Raw genomic sequence first — 18,827 nt, 5'->3', positions numbered from 1 at the left:
GTATGCAACATTTCATTAATGGAATGTATTCCTTTAATGGGAAAACTCTGCCAGATTTCAGGCAAAACTGATGAATGTTTTATAAATTCTAAGTTACCGGAAGAATTTCCTTAAAATTTATCCATAAATTCTTATAGCCAGAGGAAAAATAAGAAATATCTTGCAAGAAATACCTAAGCATTCCAGAAAATAGAGATTGAAGAAACAATAATATTTATGAGCAGCAGTCTTGAGTCATGTTTCAGTAGTGAACAGTGCACACCAATATTAAAAGCACATTTTTGGGCTCCTCTGTCAGATGTGTTTATAAATACCAGGTCTGTTAAAATACAACGTGTCAGTGCAGTAAGAAACGGAATTTGGGTGTTTCAATCCCCACTTTAGCTTTGAATTCCACAGAGCTGGAAGTAGTGCTCAACAACAGAATAGTCTTTGCTTAGGAAATCAGTGTTGACATCTATGTCTATGTAAAAGAATGAACATGTGGAGTTCATTTGCTTGTCCATTTGCAGATGTTCCAGCGTTTGTGTATTCACGTGATACAGAGACTGAGGCCAGTGCATGCACATCTCTATCTTCAGCCAGGAATGGAAGACTGGTAAAATCAAAGCACCTCAGCACTTCTACTTACTACATGCATTACTGTCACTGCTTGTGTTCAATGAATTATTCAGAATGGGCTCATAAAAATCGCTCTGGTTTAGTTTTCTTTATTATTCTACCCAAAGTGCTCTGATTTATTTAAAAAACACTACTATGGTTGCAATAGCCAGTGTCTAAAAAGACACTGAAACATTTGTTCCCTTAGCCTAGGTTTTCAGTATGGTCTTTTCACTGCCAGTAACATGCTGCTATTGTAAATCTCACTGCTTACACATGAGAATCTGGTTGTAAATTGGATCCAGAGGATATAGGTGCAAATTTTGAGTTGTAAGTCTGGTAGAAGAGGTTGGAGATGAGAGGTTTGTCCTGTATCTTGTAACTAAATCGCAGGCTTTGTTAAGAAGTAGGAAAAAACAGTTGGATCCCATTTTTTCTGCTGATTGTCTAGAAAGCTGTCACTTTGTCTCAAATTGTGAAATTCTTTTCCTTTTTGATACATCATGAGAAGAAGAAAGTGTTTTTTCTTTCATTTCCTGGGTTAAGCTTGCGAATCCTGGTAATAACTTTTTTTCCAGAGCAAAAATGGCAGAGTTTGTAATAACCACATTGCCAGGACAAAATTCAGGACCTGAACATACAGTTTTCATGGCAATAAATAGAATTTCATTTTCTCTGGAAACCTTACTTTTAAAGCCTCTGTCACTTTGTTTTGTTCAGTGTTAAGATCCGACTTCAGTAGATGAGGAAGATCCCCTTCATCAAGGGGATGATTGGAAGTAGGAGATCCCCTAATGCTGTTTTTATAAGAATTCTTTTCCCAACTGAAATCTTGACTCAGAATACTGATTTTATTGCCCTTTGAACATTTTGACTGGCGGATGCTACTTCATGTGAAGACACGTTATGTAGGATGTACTTGGCGTAAGCGAAAGCACAAGAGAGCTGCATATGATGGCAGGACAGAGTAGAAAACTGCAAGTTTGTCTGAATATTTTAATTGTGTTCCTGGTTCTAGATGATTTTGTGCTCTATGTATTGTGTGACATAACCTAAATTGGGTTTTGTTTTCAGTTCGGATGACATGGATGGGCCTGTGGAGGACATCGGCAGTCGCTCTTGTGTGACGCGCTTTGTGAAGACGCTCTTATCAATCATGGAGCATGGTGTGAAGCCTCACAGTAAACATCTCACAGAATACTTTGCCTTTCTTTATGAATTTGCCAAAATGGGAGAAGAGGAAGTGAGTATAGCCTGGTAGTTTGTGGAATGAGTTATGTATAAGCACATACAACTTTTCAAGTAATTCAATATCTGCTTGTTTCAGAGCCAGTTCTTGCTTTCACTGCAAGCCATATCTACAATGGTCCATTTCTACATGGGAACTAAAGGACCTGAAAATGTAAGTTTGAATATCTTGTGTAGCAAGAACCACTTTCCTATTTTACGTATGTCATCATTCGTGCTGTGTCTCTTGAACCACCTTTCAGCTGTTATTTAAATTGCTTCACTCATGTTATCATTTTCAATGTTTAAGTGAATATAATATTCAAGAAAGATGCTGAATTAGCTATTTCTATTTACTATAGAAATAGATATTAAGTAGAAGCAATTAAAGTTGCCTTACCATGCTATTAATGGTAATAGCAATTGATTGCTTACTCCTGTTGTACAACTTGAGCTTTTAAATGCATTTGCTTTTTTATTAAATAGACCAGCATATCAGGCTGTGTAGTGCTTTCAACCAGCCCACCTCCTGTATTTGTAAATACAATTTAGCTTGTGCAAGCTGAATATTTCAATGTGAAAATCAAGCGATGAGGTACTCACCTGGTTTGATTCAAGTTTATTGGGTTGTTCTGGATGAATGACAAAACCCACATACAGGCTTTTTGAAATTAAGGCGCAAAATGTCCACGCTGAAGTTATCTTATTTCTCCCTTCAGCCACAGGTTGAAGTACTTTCTGAGGAAGAAGGGGAGGAAGAGGAGGAAGAGGAAGATATACTTTCTCTAGCAGAAGAAAAATACAGACCTGCTGCGCTGGAGAAGATGATTGCCCTGATTGCTCTTCTAGTTGAACAGTCTCGCTCAGAAAGGCAAGAGCTTCTGAAAACCCAGAGTAAATTCTAATCTGAGCTAGGCCAGAAAGAAATTACAGATTGTATGGATTTGTTGGAGTGGGGTTTTTTCTAGTGTGCTTTTTTAACAGTATAAATGAGATTGTGTATGGGCCCATTATAGTTTTAACCATTTAAAAGATAAATGTCTAGTTAGTGTTGACCACATTTAGTTGCCCACATTTATATTTCTTTTATTTATTTGGTTTAATAGACTGTATTTATCGCTTTTGTTCAGTTTTGTATCAGTACCTTTATTTTCTTTATATATTGTGATATAAAGAATATGAACTACCACTCAGTTCTGTATTTCTCCTTTACTTTAATTACTGAAGTGATAAAGGTTTTCTTTTGTATTTTAGACATTTGACCCTGTCACAAAACGACATGGCAGCACTGACAGGAGGAAAGGTAATTCCTTTAAATATGACTGTATAAGCCTCATAGAAAAGCACAGATGCATGTGTGCATACATACCTGTAGACAGTGTGCTAGTATCTCGTTGTTTGTTGCAGGGTTTCCCTTTTTTGTTTCAACATATCCGTGATGGTATCAACATCAGGCAAACTTGCAATCTCATTTTCAGTTTGTGTCGGTACAATAATCGACTTGCAGAACATGTAAGTATCAGAGGTTGTTGAAAACCTTATCTAATAAGTGTAAGGGGGTAGTTTGTATTCTTTTAACTGAATAAGCACAAGTCTGAGTGAGTTTTGTTTGTTCCGTTTTTCAGATTGTGTCCATGCTTTTCACATCTATAGCGAAGTTGACTCCTGAGGTATGGGAACATCCTACTTGTATATTGAATCGTCTGTGTTAATATTTTTCTGTTTTAACTTACTTAAATAATCCTTCCCTAACCAAAAATCATGCATGGAAGATGCTCCGTGGAAGTTTTTGTGGTATTAAATGAAGTCTAACTGCACTGTGTGTTAAGTTTTCTAAACCCAGTGTGCAATTTAAGATGAAGGTTTTATTCAAAGACAGTGTATTTCTAGCTTCTCCACCTGCATGAATTAAAAGAATTGGGAACAGTAATCGTAATTATCATCTTGTTGTTCGAGTTTTGGAGCACTGCTTTGCAGTTCTGTACATGCAGATGTGTTTCTCAGTCAGAATAAATGCTTGCCCTGGTAATAACAAAAATGCTGAGAGTTCCAGATGGATTCCACATGTGAAATACGGAGTGGAGAAGTTTATGCTCACACAAGGAAATTCTTATATAGTGCTGTCAGGAAAGGAAAAATAATCAGGAAAAATTGAGGGCATGTCAAGCAGAGGAGTTATGATTGGAAAAGAGGCACGTCCGAAATCGCTCTCATGACAGCTTTGCTTTGTGGGCACTATCGGGTGACAGTGTACTTCCCTCCTCATGCTAACGTATGCTATGTTTTTATGCTTTCTTTGCTTTGCACACACACACACACACACGTGCACCAGAGACGTTTTTGGTGAGGTGCAAAATACGCAACAGCAGTAGTAAGCACTTTCTTGAAGCATTGTTAAAAGCTGGGTGAGTCTTAGCAAACTTAAACAACAAAATTGGTAGTAGAGCCAACATGTTAGTGTAGAACTGTTAGTTGTTTCAGAGGAAAACAGTGTAACCCTCAGAATGTGCTGCTTTAGGATAAACTATTCAGGATCCATGTTACGTGTTACGCAAAGACCTAAGAATAATACCTTCTGTGAGGCAGGGAAATCTTTTGTATGTATAAACCAGGGTAAATTGATGAATTCTTCAGCACCATACAGTTTGATCCCCCTTCTTTGCTCAGGATAATGTGACAAAGTGTGAACTGGTATTTCCCTGTACCTGTATACTTCTATGCTGATCCTAGGTAGTGTGATTGTGTTGCCTGCCACTAGCTATAACCAGTGGTTTTAATTCCGTTGCACCCACATGTGGATATCAACATATATGGCTTATTTGCAGATTAAATAATAAGGGATTAAAACTAATATGAATGTTCATGTCTAAAGTTTGTAGAAATCTGTTTTTATACAAACAGTTGGGCTGTTTTACAAAGACTATACAAAAATTAGTGAGGGAAATAGATCAAATGGACATTTTTCTTCCTTATGCATTCCAGGCAGCCAATCCTTTCTTCAAATTGCTGACCATGCTCATGGAATTTGCCGGTGGACCACCAGGAATGCCACCCTTCGCTTCTTACATTCTGCAGAGGATATGGGAGGTACAACATGTAAAAACAGACAGAAGCCAAATTGGTTTTCTCTTGTTTCTTTTATGTCTGTGAAAAAGTTTTCCCTTTCCTTGTCGTTATTGCTGCATCAATTCCTGATTTTCATTATTTTATGACCATTTCTCTTCCAAATAAAGAGCAACAGCTAATAGACATTTAGAAGTTCTGGTGTAACTTTGATTTTAACAGAATCTGGGTTAATTGGTATTTCTGTTTAACTCTAAATTGCAGTCTAATGAGACATTATTGGATTCATAATAAGGGTCTAAAATGCTTCTTCTAGGCAAATTCCACTGATGTGTTGTTCTTTAGCAAGCATTTCGGGGGGGGGGGGGGGGGGGGGGGAGGTGTCCATTGTATGCTGGTTCTTTGAGTGTTGCTTTGACATTTTTTTGTTCTCTGTAAAATGCTCATTAACATTTTTCACCCCTCAAGTAGCGTTAAATTGAATGTAGTGGATAATTGCTATGGTGCAGGACCATTCTTCCTCCCATTTCAAAAGCTAGTAAGAGACTTTTTAACCAAGTTGGCAGCCAGAGGAATTCCTTGCTCAGAGCAATAGGTTAGGAGTTAAGCTATCACTTCAGGTAGCTGCTCTTTAAGTTCCCAGGACAAATTTACTGTCTTTATCCCTGCCTGAGCACAGTGAGTCCAGCCTGAAGACTGCTGAGCACAAGCTGCTGAGCACTCACTACCTTTAATACTCTCCATAAAGTGGGGCTGGGGCTTGTAGCAGGTTATTCCTGTGCAGTACTGAGCCCTCTGGTAAGACAGAAACCTGCCTTACCCACTCAAGCACTTGAGGATTAAATATCCAAGAGTATTTTATTCCTGGTTAGGAGCAGTTAAGGATAGGAACCACTAGGTAATCTGGGAAAGCACATACCAAAATGTTTGCTAGGTGTCTGATTATAATACGTATTAACTGTAACTGCTGTACCTCAGGTAAAGAGAGTTCAAACAGCAGATCTCAAGGTCAAGAATTACATCTAGCTGCTTTCTGTATACTGGGAAGTGGTGGATTATGAATGTCTCTTGTTTTCCAAGAGAGTTTTAGTAATTAAACTTCCTATGACACTACACAAGCTGTGGCATGAAGTGAGTACCCCTGCTTTATGCTTCTGTTAGCCACAGAGTTTAGGTATGTAATTTGTTAAGTAATCCTCTTTTATTTCCCTCTTTATTCTTACTAGACAAACTGAACCTACAGAGGAAGCGAGTCAGTGACAGGTTTCTGAAGGGAAATCACACTTTCAGCCGTAGAAGTCATGGGTTCAGTCTCTGGTGTTGCCAGCATCTTTATCCTTCCGTTGGTGACACAGGTCTAGAGATACCAACTGTGCAGGCAGGGACTAGGGGCTCCGCAGTTCATGCAGAGACAGGTTTGGGACGTAGAACCTACTTTTGCAGCCACTCCAGCTTCTGGAAAGCATTTAAAAGTGCTTGAGCTGTGAAGACAGTGAACAATGGCAGTCTCTTTCTTGGAGAGACCCTCCAGCTATTACAAAGGAAACTTGACAGATCCATCTGTCATTTCTAAAAAAAAAAAAGGAGATTGTTCTTAATGTGTGTATTTTTAAACTGTCATTAATATTTTATAAGCAGAGGTTTGGTCATTTCAGCTGCTCATACTCTTCAGGTAGAGTGGAGTAGTTAGGAACAGCTTCAGCAACCCAGTTACTGCCTATGGTTCTTTAGGTAGATAGAGTTCCTTTTTTCTTGTCCAGGCACCTGGAAATCAAAGTAAAAAGAAAACAGCTTTTTAACACTAGCACATGAATGAACTACATTTATTGGCCTGATGTCAGCAGATTTTCAATTACAAAGAGCCAGAAAGGCAAGGAATCTCCATTTGGCCTTGTTATTTGTAAGGCTTTGATAACTGCACAACAGCACTCCATTGCGCTTGTAACATTGGGCTTGTCATTACCTATGGAAAGCACTAGATGAATTTATTTATTGAAATTGTCTGTTCATAAAAATCATAATGGTTACCCTCAGCATGAAGCTATGTGCACACACTTGCATGCCATTTGTGTTCTTTTGATAGAACTCATATGAAAGTACTGATTCGATGTTAAAGTTTTGTGTTAGTTATTTAAAATACAAAAAGCTTTGTTTCTTTCTAAAGACAAGATTTTTCAGTTTTCCAAGTGCTAAACATTTCACCTATTTCAAAGCATAGAATCCCAGACTGGTTTGGGTTGGAAAGGACCTTAAGATCATCCAGTTCCAACCCCCTGCCACGGGCAGGGACACCTTCCACTAGAGCAGCTTGCTCCAAGCCCCTGTGTCCAACCTGGCCTTGAACACTGCCAGGGATGGGGCAGCCACAGCTTCTGTGGGCACCCTGTGCCAGCGCCTCAGCACCCTCACAGGGAAGAGCTTCTGCCTAATGTCAGTTAAAGCCATTCCCCCTTGTCCTGTCACTACAAGCCCTTGTAAAAAAGCCCTCTCCAAATTTCTTTAGGTATTGGAAGACTTGTTATAACGTCTCCCCTGAACCTTCTCTTCTCTTAAGATGCAGAAAGGATTCACATGTAGAACAGATTTGGCGAGTAGCTTTGTGGACTGACCTTTCAAAAGCTCTGAACTTTGATTCAGAAAAGATTCAGAAGCCCAAACCAGGGATATTTAATAAGGATTTTCTTTGCCTGCCAGAGCCGCTTCGTTCTTGTCAGTGCTTTGATAGCCCTAGGTGTTTCAGAAATGTATTTTGGAAGTTTTAGCAGTTGTTTTTAGGGTTGTGGGGGGTATTTTATAGATATGCAATCAGTACCTAGTATCAAGGTTAATGTATTCTTTTTGATTTTTCCACTCCTCTTTCAGGTCATTGAATACAACCCTTCTCAGTGCCTGGACTGGCTGGCTGTGCAAACACCTCGAAACAAACTAGCTCACAGCTGGGTGCTGCAAAACATGGAAAACTGGGTGGAACGTTTCCTTCTGGCACACAACTATCCTAGAGTCAGAACTTGTAAGTTAATTTAAATTGAAGAAGATGATTCTCATGCTGTAGCACGTTACTATGCATGGGGCATTCCTGCCACAAATGAAGTCCATGCTCTCGTGCTTGTCTTTTCTTTAGAATTGCTGTATTTTAGCTGTGGTGCCTCATCAAGACATGCTACCTTGTGTTGATGAAGACTAGGTTTTGATTTCATAACTTGAATGATACATTAGTAGGTTCTTTATCTGGTGTGGTTAACCTACAAGATCCAGGAGAATCCAAAGAAGAGCCAAGAGATTCTCCCTAATGTCCATCACAGAGTTGTGCTGTAGATAGGAGTAGTTGCTAGAATTGTAGAATGGTTTGGGTTGGAAAGGACCTTAAGATCATCCAGTTCCACCCACCCCTGCCATGGGCAAGGACACCTCACACTAAACCATGTCACCCAAGACTCCATCCAACCTGGCCTTGAACGCTGCCAGGGATGGAGCATTCACAGCTTCCTTGGGCAGCCTGTTAGGTGCCTCACCTCTCTTACAGTAAAGAACTTCTTCCTTATATCTAATTCATGTTCATCTTTCACCTCTCACAGAGTAATTGTCAGTTGAGGCCTTTGAACTGTGGGTCAGGGAGAAGCAGCCTGTTCTCCCTAGCTCCAGGGTGTCCTGGCTCTAGTTTGTTCTGCCAGGAGTCACACTGTCCGATTGCCAGATCCCATTCTCAGCCTTTCCTGATTCCACAGTAGCAGGCCACAGGGAACTTTGATAGATTTTCTGTGACTGAGGGAAACTGGAGGTACAGCTTTACACCAGACTGATTATAAACATCTCTGAGGAGGTAGTGAGGTCTCGATCAAGCAGTAGACAGTTTAGTCATTGAAAACTGGGTTTGTATTTCTGTGTTGGATACACTGTTTTAGAACAGTTAGAACCAAGCAGCAAGCAGGAGCATGGGGGAAGAGGCCCTGAAGCAAATCTCAGCACCACTTTCAGCAGGCTTTGTGCTAGTCTTACCCACTCTGGTTATTTTTATTTCAGCTCTAGTGTGAATGTAGTAATACCAGATTCTGTAAAATGCTTTGAAATCTGTGAATGAAACATACGATGTAACTTGTGTTTAAATGGCTGTTAAGCATGTGTGTCACTTTCAAAGGTGTAACAAATTTGTTTTCATTTGAAGCTGCAGCCTATCTCTTGGTGTCGCTTATTCCAAGCAATTCCTTCCGTCAGATGTTCCGATCGACCCGCTCTTTGCACATCCCTACCCGCGACCTTCCCCTCAGCCCAGATACTACAGTAGTGCTTCATCAAGTCTACAACGTGCTCCTTGGCCTTCTTTCAAGAGCTAAGCTATATGTTGATGCTGCTGTTCATGGCACCACAAAACTTGTGCCCTACTTCAGTTTCATGACATACTGTTTGATCTCCAAAACTGAGAAACTCATGTTTTCGACTTACTTCATGGACTTATGGAACCTTTTCCAGCCTAAACTTTCTGAGCCGGCTATAGCCACCAACCACAACAAACAGGCTTTGCTGTCTTTTTGGTACAACGTGTGCGTCGACTGTCCGGAGAACGTCCGCCTTATTGTACAGAACCCCGTGGTGACAAAGAACATTGCCTTCAATTACATCCTCGCAGACCATGATGATCAGGATGTGGTGCTCTTCAACCGGGGGATGCTGCCTGCCTACTACGGCATCCTGCGCCTCTGCTGCGAGCAGTCCCCTGCGTTCACGAGGCAGCTGGCTTCACACCAGAATATCCAGTGGGCCTTCAAGAACCTCACGCCACACGCCAGTCAGTACCCAGGGGTAAGTAGATGGATACCAAAATGTACCTTTAATGTGGTCTCGGGAGAGGAGTGTGTTGCATTCTATCATGCTAAGCTGGAGGAATTCCCAGTGAGTTTCTTCTTGGCTTTCAGCTTGTGGAATAGCACTAGTATTGAGCTTCTGGCATGAAAATAGAGAATGGCCTGGAGTTCACCTTGGGAACACTGCTGTACGATGTTTGCAGAACATTGGTACACCAGGAGTTGCACTGTCTCTGCAACATTATGACACTTGCAGTAGAGAGGAGATGCCAGTTAAAATGGTCTATGTGTGACAGGCTTACAAAGTTTTTAAGAGACAAAGTATGTGGATTTGAGTGATTACTCAGCAAATGTTGCCTTGGGTACTTTATGGGTGTGCAAGGACAGAAACACTTCAAAGTTTTCCTTCACTGTGGAGAGGCGGAGGAGCAGGTTGCCCAGAGAAGCTGTGGCTGCCCCATCCCTGGCAGTGTTCAAAGCCAGGTTGGACACAGGGGCTTGGAGCAACCTGCTCTAGTGGAAGGTGTCCCTGCCTGTGGCAAGGGTTTGGAACTGGGTGAGCTTTAAAGTCCCTTCCAGCCCAGACCAGTCTGGGATTCTGTGATGAGCTTTGATCTCATTCAGCTCACAGAGTAAAGTTACACTGACAGTCCTGTGAGTAGTCCTGCTGCTTTCATTGTTTGCATCTCCCCTTGGAAGGCTCAGATTGTCTAGAGGGGGCCTTTAGTTACCCCACTGGTGTTTAGTGTTCCCCATGCATATGGGGCTTCAGCAAGTTTTAGCATAAGCAATCTTCTGAATTCTATTACTTAGAATATAATATTGTCATCATCAGAGAATGATGAAGATGACCCCCTGCATTCTTTAAGGAGATCTGGGAAGTTTGTCACGTGGATCAGGATTTCAGATATAGTTTTTTAATATATGTGTATGGACAATGGGCTCTGCTCTTAAGAAGCCTCAAAACCTCCATTTCAGGTTCAGAAGGGTTATCTCCAATATCTGTGTCCTAACCCACACAGTAAGCAAACTACGGTTGAGATAGGTGAGAAATACCGATGTCACAATTTTAGCTTGTAAGAACCATTTAGTTTTAATTACTTAAGTTTAAAATGTTGTCTGCTGATTTTAGAGCTTTGTAGGAATGCTTAAGAATGTCTTCCCATCTAAATTTGCTTCTACATGCTTAGTTCTACATGCTCCTCCGCAGAAGCAATACACAGTACGTAATGTGAGATAGATATAAACCACAACACACTGAGAGAGGTTACTCTAACCTAATGTTCTATGTGTTTCAGGCAGTAGAAGAGCTGTTTAACCTCATGCAGCTGTTTGTAGCTCAGAGACCAGACATGAGAGAGGAGGAGATAGAAGACATCAAGCAATTTAAGAAAACAACCATAAGCTGTTACCTGCGCTGCTTGGATGGACGGTCTTGTTGGACGACTTTAATAAGGTACGGTCGAGGTGAACTTGTACTGAAATAACCAGTTCAGTTTCAATAAGAGCTGTATTTTACCCAGTGCAAAGTGCCATAAAAACCAGTGTTGGCATTTTGGGAAATATATCTATTCTTTTGGAAAACGTTTGGGGAATGCTTTTATTCAGAAGTAAGCAAACAGAATGTTACAATTATAGGTTTGGGTTTTTTTTTTCCCAAAACCATTGTTTGTGAATATAATTTATTTGAGAATATTTCATCAGCTGAAAATTGAGAAACTAAGCAAATATTTTACCACAAAAGATGTAAACCAAGATGTATATTGTTGGAGTCAAAAAGAAACACAATAACAAAATTGCATCAGTAGAGCCCTTGGGAATAACCTAAAACCAAATCAGTCAATGTCCTACTCCAGCATTTAAGTTGAAATTCCATTCTTAGCCTACCATGACCAGTCTAAGATGGGCAAAGCAGTAATTTGAGCTGCTGTCGTTGACATCTGTTATGTGGGGGCAGAAATGGTTTTTAGGAGTTGTGCCTGTGGGACAGTCTCATTGTATTGTATCTCCAAGCAGTTTCTCATTTTTAGCCTTAGTTGTACATCTGAAACTGGTTTGGGTATTTGCAGTATGACTGTAAATGGATCAAAATTGGGGGTTTAAGTGCAACTGTCAACGTATTGAAATGATTTTGAAAAGGAAAATGGGCCTGTGTTACCTGAAGGGATTATAGTCCCAACCAGGTGTTCCCAAATGCTCTGGAAGAATTGAGAGGAACTATTCAGTAGCATAATCCTTTATTTTCTGTTCTGCTGTAAGCATCAGATCTTCTGTCAGAAACCTTTTTATACATTTGAAAGTCCAAATATGTGCTTAACTGAAGCCATTTAAGCAGATCATTTCACAAGCATAAACTTCCATCTTTTGAAGTATTTTATTTTCCTTCATTTTTAGCATTTTTGCAGACTTTATTTGGGAAATCATAGAGCCATAGAATGGTTTGGGTTGGAAAGGACCTTAAGATCATCCAGTTCCAACCCCCCTAACACGGGCAGGTACACCTCACACTAAACCATGTCACCCAAGGCTCTGTCCAACCTGGCCTTGAACACTGCCAGGGATGGAGCATTCACAGCTTCCCTGGGCAGCCCATTCCAGTGCCTCACCACCCTCACAGTAAAGAACTTGTTCCTTATATCCAATCTAAACTTCCCCTGTTTAAATTTTAACTCGTTACCTCTTGTCCTATCACTACAGTCCCTAATGAAGAGTCCACCCCCAGCATCCTTACAGTATTTCTGTAAAGGTTGTTCATAAGTTACTTGGCTAATGGGAAGTTGACATGAGATGCATTTTAAAATGAATTCTGAATTCTGACAGATGATTTGTAATTTTCAGTGTTCTCAATATTTGGATTTTTTTCCTAGTGCCTTCAGAATATTATTAGAATCTGATGAAGACAGACTTCTTGTTGTGTTCAATAGAGGATTGATCCTGATGACTGAGGTAAGTTGTTATTTAATACTAGTAAACATCTCGCTTTCTCATCAAGTCATTTCCTTCTTTCCCAACAGCATGTTTGCTTTAAATTCATAGAATCAGTTGTTTTAGCATGGTATCATATGGAATGCAAGTTAAGCCTATGGAAAAAGGTGCAGCTAGTAAGAGGTGTCTTGAATAGGAAGTAATCAGCCTTGGCCTTCTTCACGTTGATACTTCTCCTGTTGTCCTGAGTAAGATTTCTTTAGTAGTAAAAAGGTCAGGACAATGTTTGCCTGGTTCCCAAGACACAGGGAAAGCCACCAACAGATGGTGTGGAGAGGAGCGAGTTAATGCTGGTTTGGTGTCATTCTCTCTGTTACAGGTCGGCTGAACACAGACACACAATTATTACTAGTTATGAAGTGTTAAGGCAACAGGTTAAAATACAGAAATAAAGGATCCTCAGATGCAATTGTGATTAATATTTCTGGGCACTTCTGATGCAGTTCTCCTTACTCTTCCTACCTATCGTGCTTTTGTTTGCAAGGAGGAATGGTCTCAGAACTCAGACAAGCTGGAATTCTTTCTGATGAGACTAAACCTAAAATGTGTTTCTGGAGCACATACAGTGTATTTCAGTTGTATATGGGTATGTGGGGCATGAGACCAGACCTGAGTTATTTCAAAACAGAGGGGAAAAAGATAATCTTGGATTCTATTCAACACTTCCATTATGGAGCTGATGGATGAGAGCACGTGTTTATTAAATATACTGGCAGTGCAAACTGGGGAAGGACACAGCTCCTTTTGAGTACAAGAATAAAAACTAAGATTGTCTGCATGTGTTGGAGAAAGTGTATAAATGAGGTTCAGCTCCTTCTTGTCATGTGTAGAATGGTGTGGTCAGGGAGACATGATAAACTGGTGGAAGTCCATGGTGCAAGGCCAGTGGGTAGCTGTGGCCATTGGAACGGATTGAATCAGAAGGTGCCAGCCAGCACAACTGGAGGTTGTCAGGACTTGATGCAAACACCTGTCAAGGCTGTAAAGATATTTAGTCTGCTTTAAGGCACGTGGATGCACTAGGTGATGCTTGGAGATTTATTCCAATCCCATTTTTATATGATTTATATACAAAATTCTCTTAACTTTTTTTATGTCACTGGTTTGTATTTTCTGGGGAAATGGGTGACAGAAGAAGCTGGAATTACAAAATAAGCAGGTAGAAAGATGAAGACACTGCAGTGCTATCTGAAAATTTTTCAGGAGCTTGTTATCAATGTAAGGCTGTTGATTACTTAAGTGTAGTTAATGACTGCAGAATATCTGTTCCTCTTTGTCTTGTGAATGCTTACATTCAAAAAGCATGGGCTAAAAAGTTAGGAACTGAGCTATAACTTGACCCATGCATGAAATTCGTAAGTAGACTAAGGTACATGTATATGTATAAAAAGAACTTCTTTACCAGCTTAGTTAAGCCTGATCCATACCAGCAGTGGGTAGTAAGGTTCATGAATAATGTGTAACGTAAGATGCCATTTATCCTATGTAAAACATTTTGAGAAACTGGGTAAAACTAGTGTTGTGTTAGAGCTTGAAATAACCAGGGCTCATATTTTCACTTACTCACTAGAAGTGTTTTGCGTGGTGAAAAACACTGGATCAAGGATTTGGACCATCCAGAGAAGTTTTCCACTTAGCAGGGTTGGCCACGTGTCCTTTAGTGTCACTGTAAGGTGTCCCTGCCCACGGCAGGGGGGTTGGAACTGGATGATCTTAAGGTCCTTTCCAACCCTAACTATTTTATGATTCTAACACGAAAATGACATGTCAAGATTTTGTGACAGGGAGTGAGGTTACTGTTCTCTTGGCTTTGAAATATCAGCAGATTAAATGTCTTCTCTCACATCTTGTGCTGGAATTTCTGCAGTTCAGAAACAAGCTGCTTTTCCTTCCCAATATTTCTGTAAATCACAGATGCCCAGAAGATACTTCAGTTATAAAGGAAAAATAATCTGTCTGATGTACAGTCACATAGTGTGGGTCCTTAAGCAGCACTTTGGAAAATGGCTAGCATCTATATTAATCATAGTTTTTTCCCCCAAAATTCACATGCCTATGTCTTTACACACCCCTAGTATCATTTTGTATGTTGACAGAGAAAGATTGGGATTACAGGTGTATAAAAAGACTCTCTCAAATAATGCTTTGCTTACTGGGTCTTAGATAAATGTGTGAAAACCTTGTCATTCTTTTCAGCCACTAATACAAAGCATTTACCTTAAAAACAAACTAAGGCTGTCTCTCAGCTGTATCGGATGTGCTCACCAAAACACTCATTTCCTGAGCTGAGATGGGTGGTAGCTACTTGTAGGGGTTTCCTCTAGTACAGATTAAACCAATAAATGTATGGTTGATGTTACCATATATTTTATGAATGCAGTTTTCCTCTGGCCTGCACATGATAAAGATCTGATATCTGTATGGATCAGATGAGAAGAACAAAAAGGGAAATTTCAATTTAACCCCTCATACAAGGTTGCCCCGTGTTTGTTACCAGAACCACGTGTCCAGGTCAACAGCTGTATTTGGTTGTTCCAAAAGACACCTCATTATTCATCTGTTCTTTCTCCTCCCTTTCTGTCCCTTTTCCCTGTTCCCTACTCTTTATTGGTAAATATCCTAATTCTGTACTCAGAATTATTCTCTTTTAAATACTGTTTAAATATTGTTATCTTTGAGTAATTTTATGATTGCATCTGGCACTGTATATTTTGGTACTTTGGGCATCAAATAAATGTCAGAGTGGTCTCTGTAGGATAGAAAGAGAAATGGTAACAAGTAAAACAAGTCTGTTAATGTGTCAACAAAAGGCTTTGGCTGTTTTTTCTTTGCAGTCCTTCAACACGTTGCACATGATGTACCACGAGGCCACAGCTTGCCATGTGACTGGAGACCTGGTTGAACTTCTGTCTATTTTCCTTTCAGTTCTTAAGTCCACGCGTCCGTATCTTCAAAGAAAAGGTTTGATCATAACTCTTCAAATGAGTCAAACCCCAGTATTTTATCTTGCTTATTGTCTGTGTTTAAAAACTTCCTGTACAGTGGGGGATGTGATTGTTAGAAGTTGTTCAATTGGTACTTAGTTATTTGTTAGCAGAAACTAGATTAAGCAAATTTAAGAGCAGTAGACAAATGAGATATAACAGATTTCTAGATGGATTAAAATAGTGCTGGAAGAAAAAGATTCTTCAGCAGTAAAATTCTCTGCTTTATTTAATGAGAAATGAACTCAAGGAACTGCTCTGGGTTTTGTCCCTGCAGATGTGAAGCAAGCTCTCATTCAATGGCAGGAACGAATTGAATTTGCCCATAAGCTTTTAACTCTGCTGAATTCCTACAGTCCTCCGGAGCTTCGGAATGCTTGTATCGGTAAGTTGGAACAGCGTAACTGCAGCCAGGGAGGACTTGCTCTGTGCAGTTACCCACTCTGAGATTGAAATCACGTTTTTGCAACTGCAGATGCTTCCTAGATACTCTGTAGATTGGGGTTGGTTTTGTCAATACGTCCCTATTGCCGTTGTCCTAAATAATCCTGTTTTTGTCAGGTTGAAATTAGTATTCCCACTTCCCTGGGCATGTAGACATGCACAAAAATCATAGCCAAAAACAGAATGGTTGGGTTGGAAAGGACCTTGAGACCATGTAGTTCCAACCCCCAACCAGTCAGCCTTAGTTTGGAGAGACCAGTTTTCTCCCTCATAAGGGGCATGTTAAGGGATAATAACTCCTGAATTCAGGTGACAGTAAGTTTAGAGTCAAATCCCAAATCTGACATTAAAATACTAACGCTCCACTCAGAAGGGTGCATGGTGACTGAGTTGGTCTGAATAACAGCTTTTATGTGCTTTATGATCTGTTACTGGGAGGTATAAGAACACAAGTAAAACTTGAATAGCTTGCAGAATGGAATGGGTTTGTCTTTGTAAGTTGTAGATGGAGACATTAGATGTGTCTCTCTTGCATTACAAGGTCTAGTTCACAAAGATCTAGTTTTGTTCTACTTTGGGCTTTTTTGATACTATTTAGTAGATACAATCTGCATTTTTATGCTTGCTGACAAAAGCCTAAAACTGTGTCCAAATTACTTTTTGTGGTTTTGTGCATTTCCCCCTTGTTTTGAGTGCCTTTCTCATTGCCCTCCTGACTGCTGCCACTTGACAATTTAGAGGCATCAAACCCAGTATGTTTAAGAAGAAAAGAGGGTAATTATACTGAGCTTCTACTTTCTACAAGCTGGCACACCTCTCACTGGTGGTTGCTCTACCACTGAGCTGGTCTTCCCCCAGTGGCAGAGGTGAAGGGAATCTTGACTTAGGGGTGTTCACGCCATGGTTACTCACACTAGAGCCTACTTCCATGGTGCACACTAAGTGCAGCAAGAGTGATACAAAAGCGAGTTTGCAAATGCATGAGCCTGAAGTTAAACTGTTTGCTGTTAAAGAAATAACAATATGTAATAGCAAAAACAACTTTTTGTTTGTAGATGTCCTCAAGGAGCTTGTACTTTTAAGTCCTCATGATTTCCTACATACTCTGGTTCCATTTCTACAGCACAATCATTGTACATACCACCACAGTAATATCCCAAGTAGGTATTTCAGTGATTGTATTTTGAAGTTCTCTTACGCTATTATTACTCTATCGTGTTCCCTTGCTGATGCCAAATATTGACCTTTTGAATATATCCCTGTTTCATCCTAACTTATACTACAGTGTCTCTTGGACCTTATTTTCCATGTCGTGAAAATTTGAAATTAATAGGGGGAAAAAGCAATATTCGTCCTCCACGTCCTGAACTTAACATGTGCCTCTTGCCCACCATGGTGGAAGCCAGCAAGGTAAGTGAAGCTTTGGGCTCATCAGTAGCCATTTCTCTATTGTTTTCCCGTATCTTCTAGAAGTATAACAAGAATCCAGTAGCATGATGCATTTATATTTTCTTTGTAAGCAAAGCGTAATTCTTCTTCAAGATGTGTTGTCCTCATATACTCCATTCTAGATGTGCACTCCAGAAGCACCATTTCCCTGCCCTTGGTGACACACAGCTTCATATTCCAGACATGATAAGGGGTTGGACCTTGTATTCAGGAAAACTCTCCCAGTCTGCTTGTGGCATTTATAAAGACAATTCAGGAGCTGCCCAGGGACTGTCCAGATGGGTTTCAAGCTGTGTTAAAGTTTATTACCAGGCACCTGAGTAGATCCTTCAGGTTTCGGTAGAGTCCATTCAGCAGGACTGAAGTGGGATCTGCTCTTTGTTTGGGTGAAATACCAGCACCTGAAGTAGGGTACAGGGCTTTCAGTCTGTCCCTGTCACACCTCTGGGCTTCCTGATGGGATGCCAGCTCTAGTGGGGCTACTTTGTAGTCACTCACAACATGCCATTACTAGAGGTGCAGGAATGGTGGGATTCAGCTCACATAACTTTGCCTATCTAAAAGGTCGGTGTCTGGCTCTTTCTGTGGTTAATGGTGCTAAACAGTTACCTGTGGAAGGAGACAAGTAGTCCCTCTCCTTCCTGACCTAGGCCCCCAAGTCTGATGGGGTGACTCTTTCTCCAGAGGAGTCTGTCTCTCCACTGACTGCAGGGAATACTGAAATGACTAGATTTTAGATAGCTAAAGTCAGGTAAGGTGAATCCCACCCTAAAAGGAATATGTATGGACAATCATTTGAAGAAGGAGAACTGGTTACTTGCTGTACAGTAACTGTGGTTCTTCAAGATGCTTTGTCCACACAGATTCTGTGGTCCTCCTCCTCCTGTGCTGACTCCAAGTCCTGTCATAGGGGATTCTTATGGGTGAAGGAATTGAGTGGTGGTTGAAGCCGCCATACCCCTTATGCCCTCAGGTACAGTGGTCGCAAGGACACACTGGGTGCAGGCACAGCCCCAGTGGACACTGCTATTCAGAAAGAATCCAATCTCCTGCACATGGGGCCTATGTGCACGTAGATGGGAATCTGTGTGGGCAACACATTTCGAAGAAGCACGGTTACTGTAGGGTAAGTAACCCTTCTTTTTTAAAGCTTTCAGAATGATGCTGTGTATATTTGTGCACCATCAAGTCTACTGTGTAACCAAAGCTTTTAAAACATGCATAGAGCCAGAAATTGTCTGTAGTGGTATTTTTCTGTTGTGTATCCAGAGGTCGT

General features: G+C 40.5%; 1 protein-coding gene across 9 annotated transcripts in view; it reads left to right on the top strand.

The window, feature by feature from the left end:
* The window catches only part of USP34 (ubiquitin specific peptidase 34), a 137,039-nt gene that overhangs the window by 111,405 nt on the left and 6,807 nt on the right, over positions 1–18,827 (top strand). For 6 of the 9 annotated variants that reach the window (XM_062609982.1, XM_062609972.1, XM_062609966.1 and 3 more), the window contains 17 exons: positions 513–598; positions 1,675–1,843; positions 1,928–2,002; positions 2,547–2,698; positions 3,082–3,130; positions 3,235–3,339; positions 3,453–3,497; positions 4,810–4,914; positions 7,753–7,900; positions 9,053–9,687; positions 10,988–11,145; positions 12,557–12,635; positions 15,509–15,635; positions 15,936–16,043; positions 17,158–17,262; positions 17,388–17,512; positions 18,525–18,677. In XM_062609982.1, the coding sequence (XP_062465966.1) occupies positions 513–598; positions 1,675–1,843; positions 1,928–2,002; positions 2,547–2,698; positions 3,082–3,130; positions 3,235–3,339; positions 3,453–3,497; positions 4,810–4,914; positions 7,753–7,900; positions 9,053–9,687; positions 10,988–11,145; positions 12,557–12,635; positions 15,509–15,635; positions 15,936–16,043; positions 17,158–17,262; positions 17,388–17,512; positions 18,525–18,677 (2,424 nt within the window). The remainder of the gene's footprint in view (positions 1–512; positions 599–1,674; positions 1,844–1,927; positions 2,003–2,546; positions 2,699–3,081; positions 3,131–3,234; positions 3,340–3,452; positions 3,498–4,809; positions 4,915–7,752; positions 7,901–9,052; positions 9,688–10,987; positions 11,146–12,556; positions 12,636–15,508; positions 15,636–15,935; positions 16,044–17,157; positions 17,263–17,387; positions 17,513–18,524; positions 18,678–18,827) is intronic. The other 3 variants (XM_062610011.1, XM_062610002.1, XM_062609994.1) reach the window with 2 other exon arrangements.

This window comes from Pezoporus occidentalis, unplaced genomic scaffold (genome assembly GCF_034315485.1).
Source record: "Pezoporus occidentalis ecotype Australia unplaced genomic scaffold, CSIRO_AGI_Poc_V1 ctg10, whole genome shotgun sequence".
Taxonomy (NCBI): domain Eukaryota; kingdom Metazoa; phylum Chordata; class Aves; order Psittaciformes; family Psittacidae; genus Pezoporus; species Pezoporus occidentalis.
The sequence above is the reverse complement of the archived record's forward strand: the minus strand, read 5'-3'. Positions and strand labels throughout refer to the sequence as shown.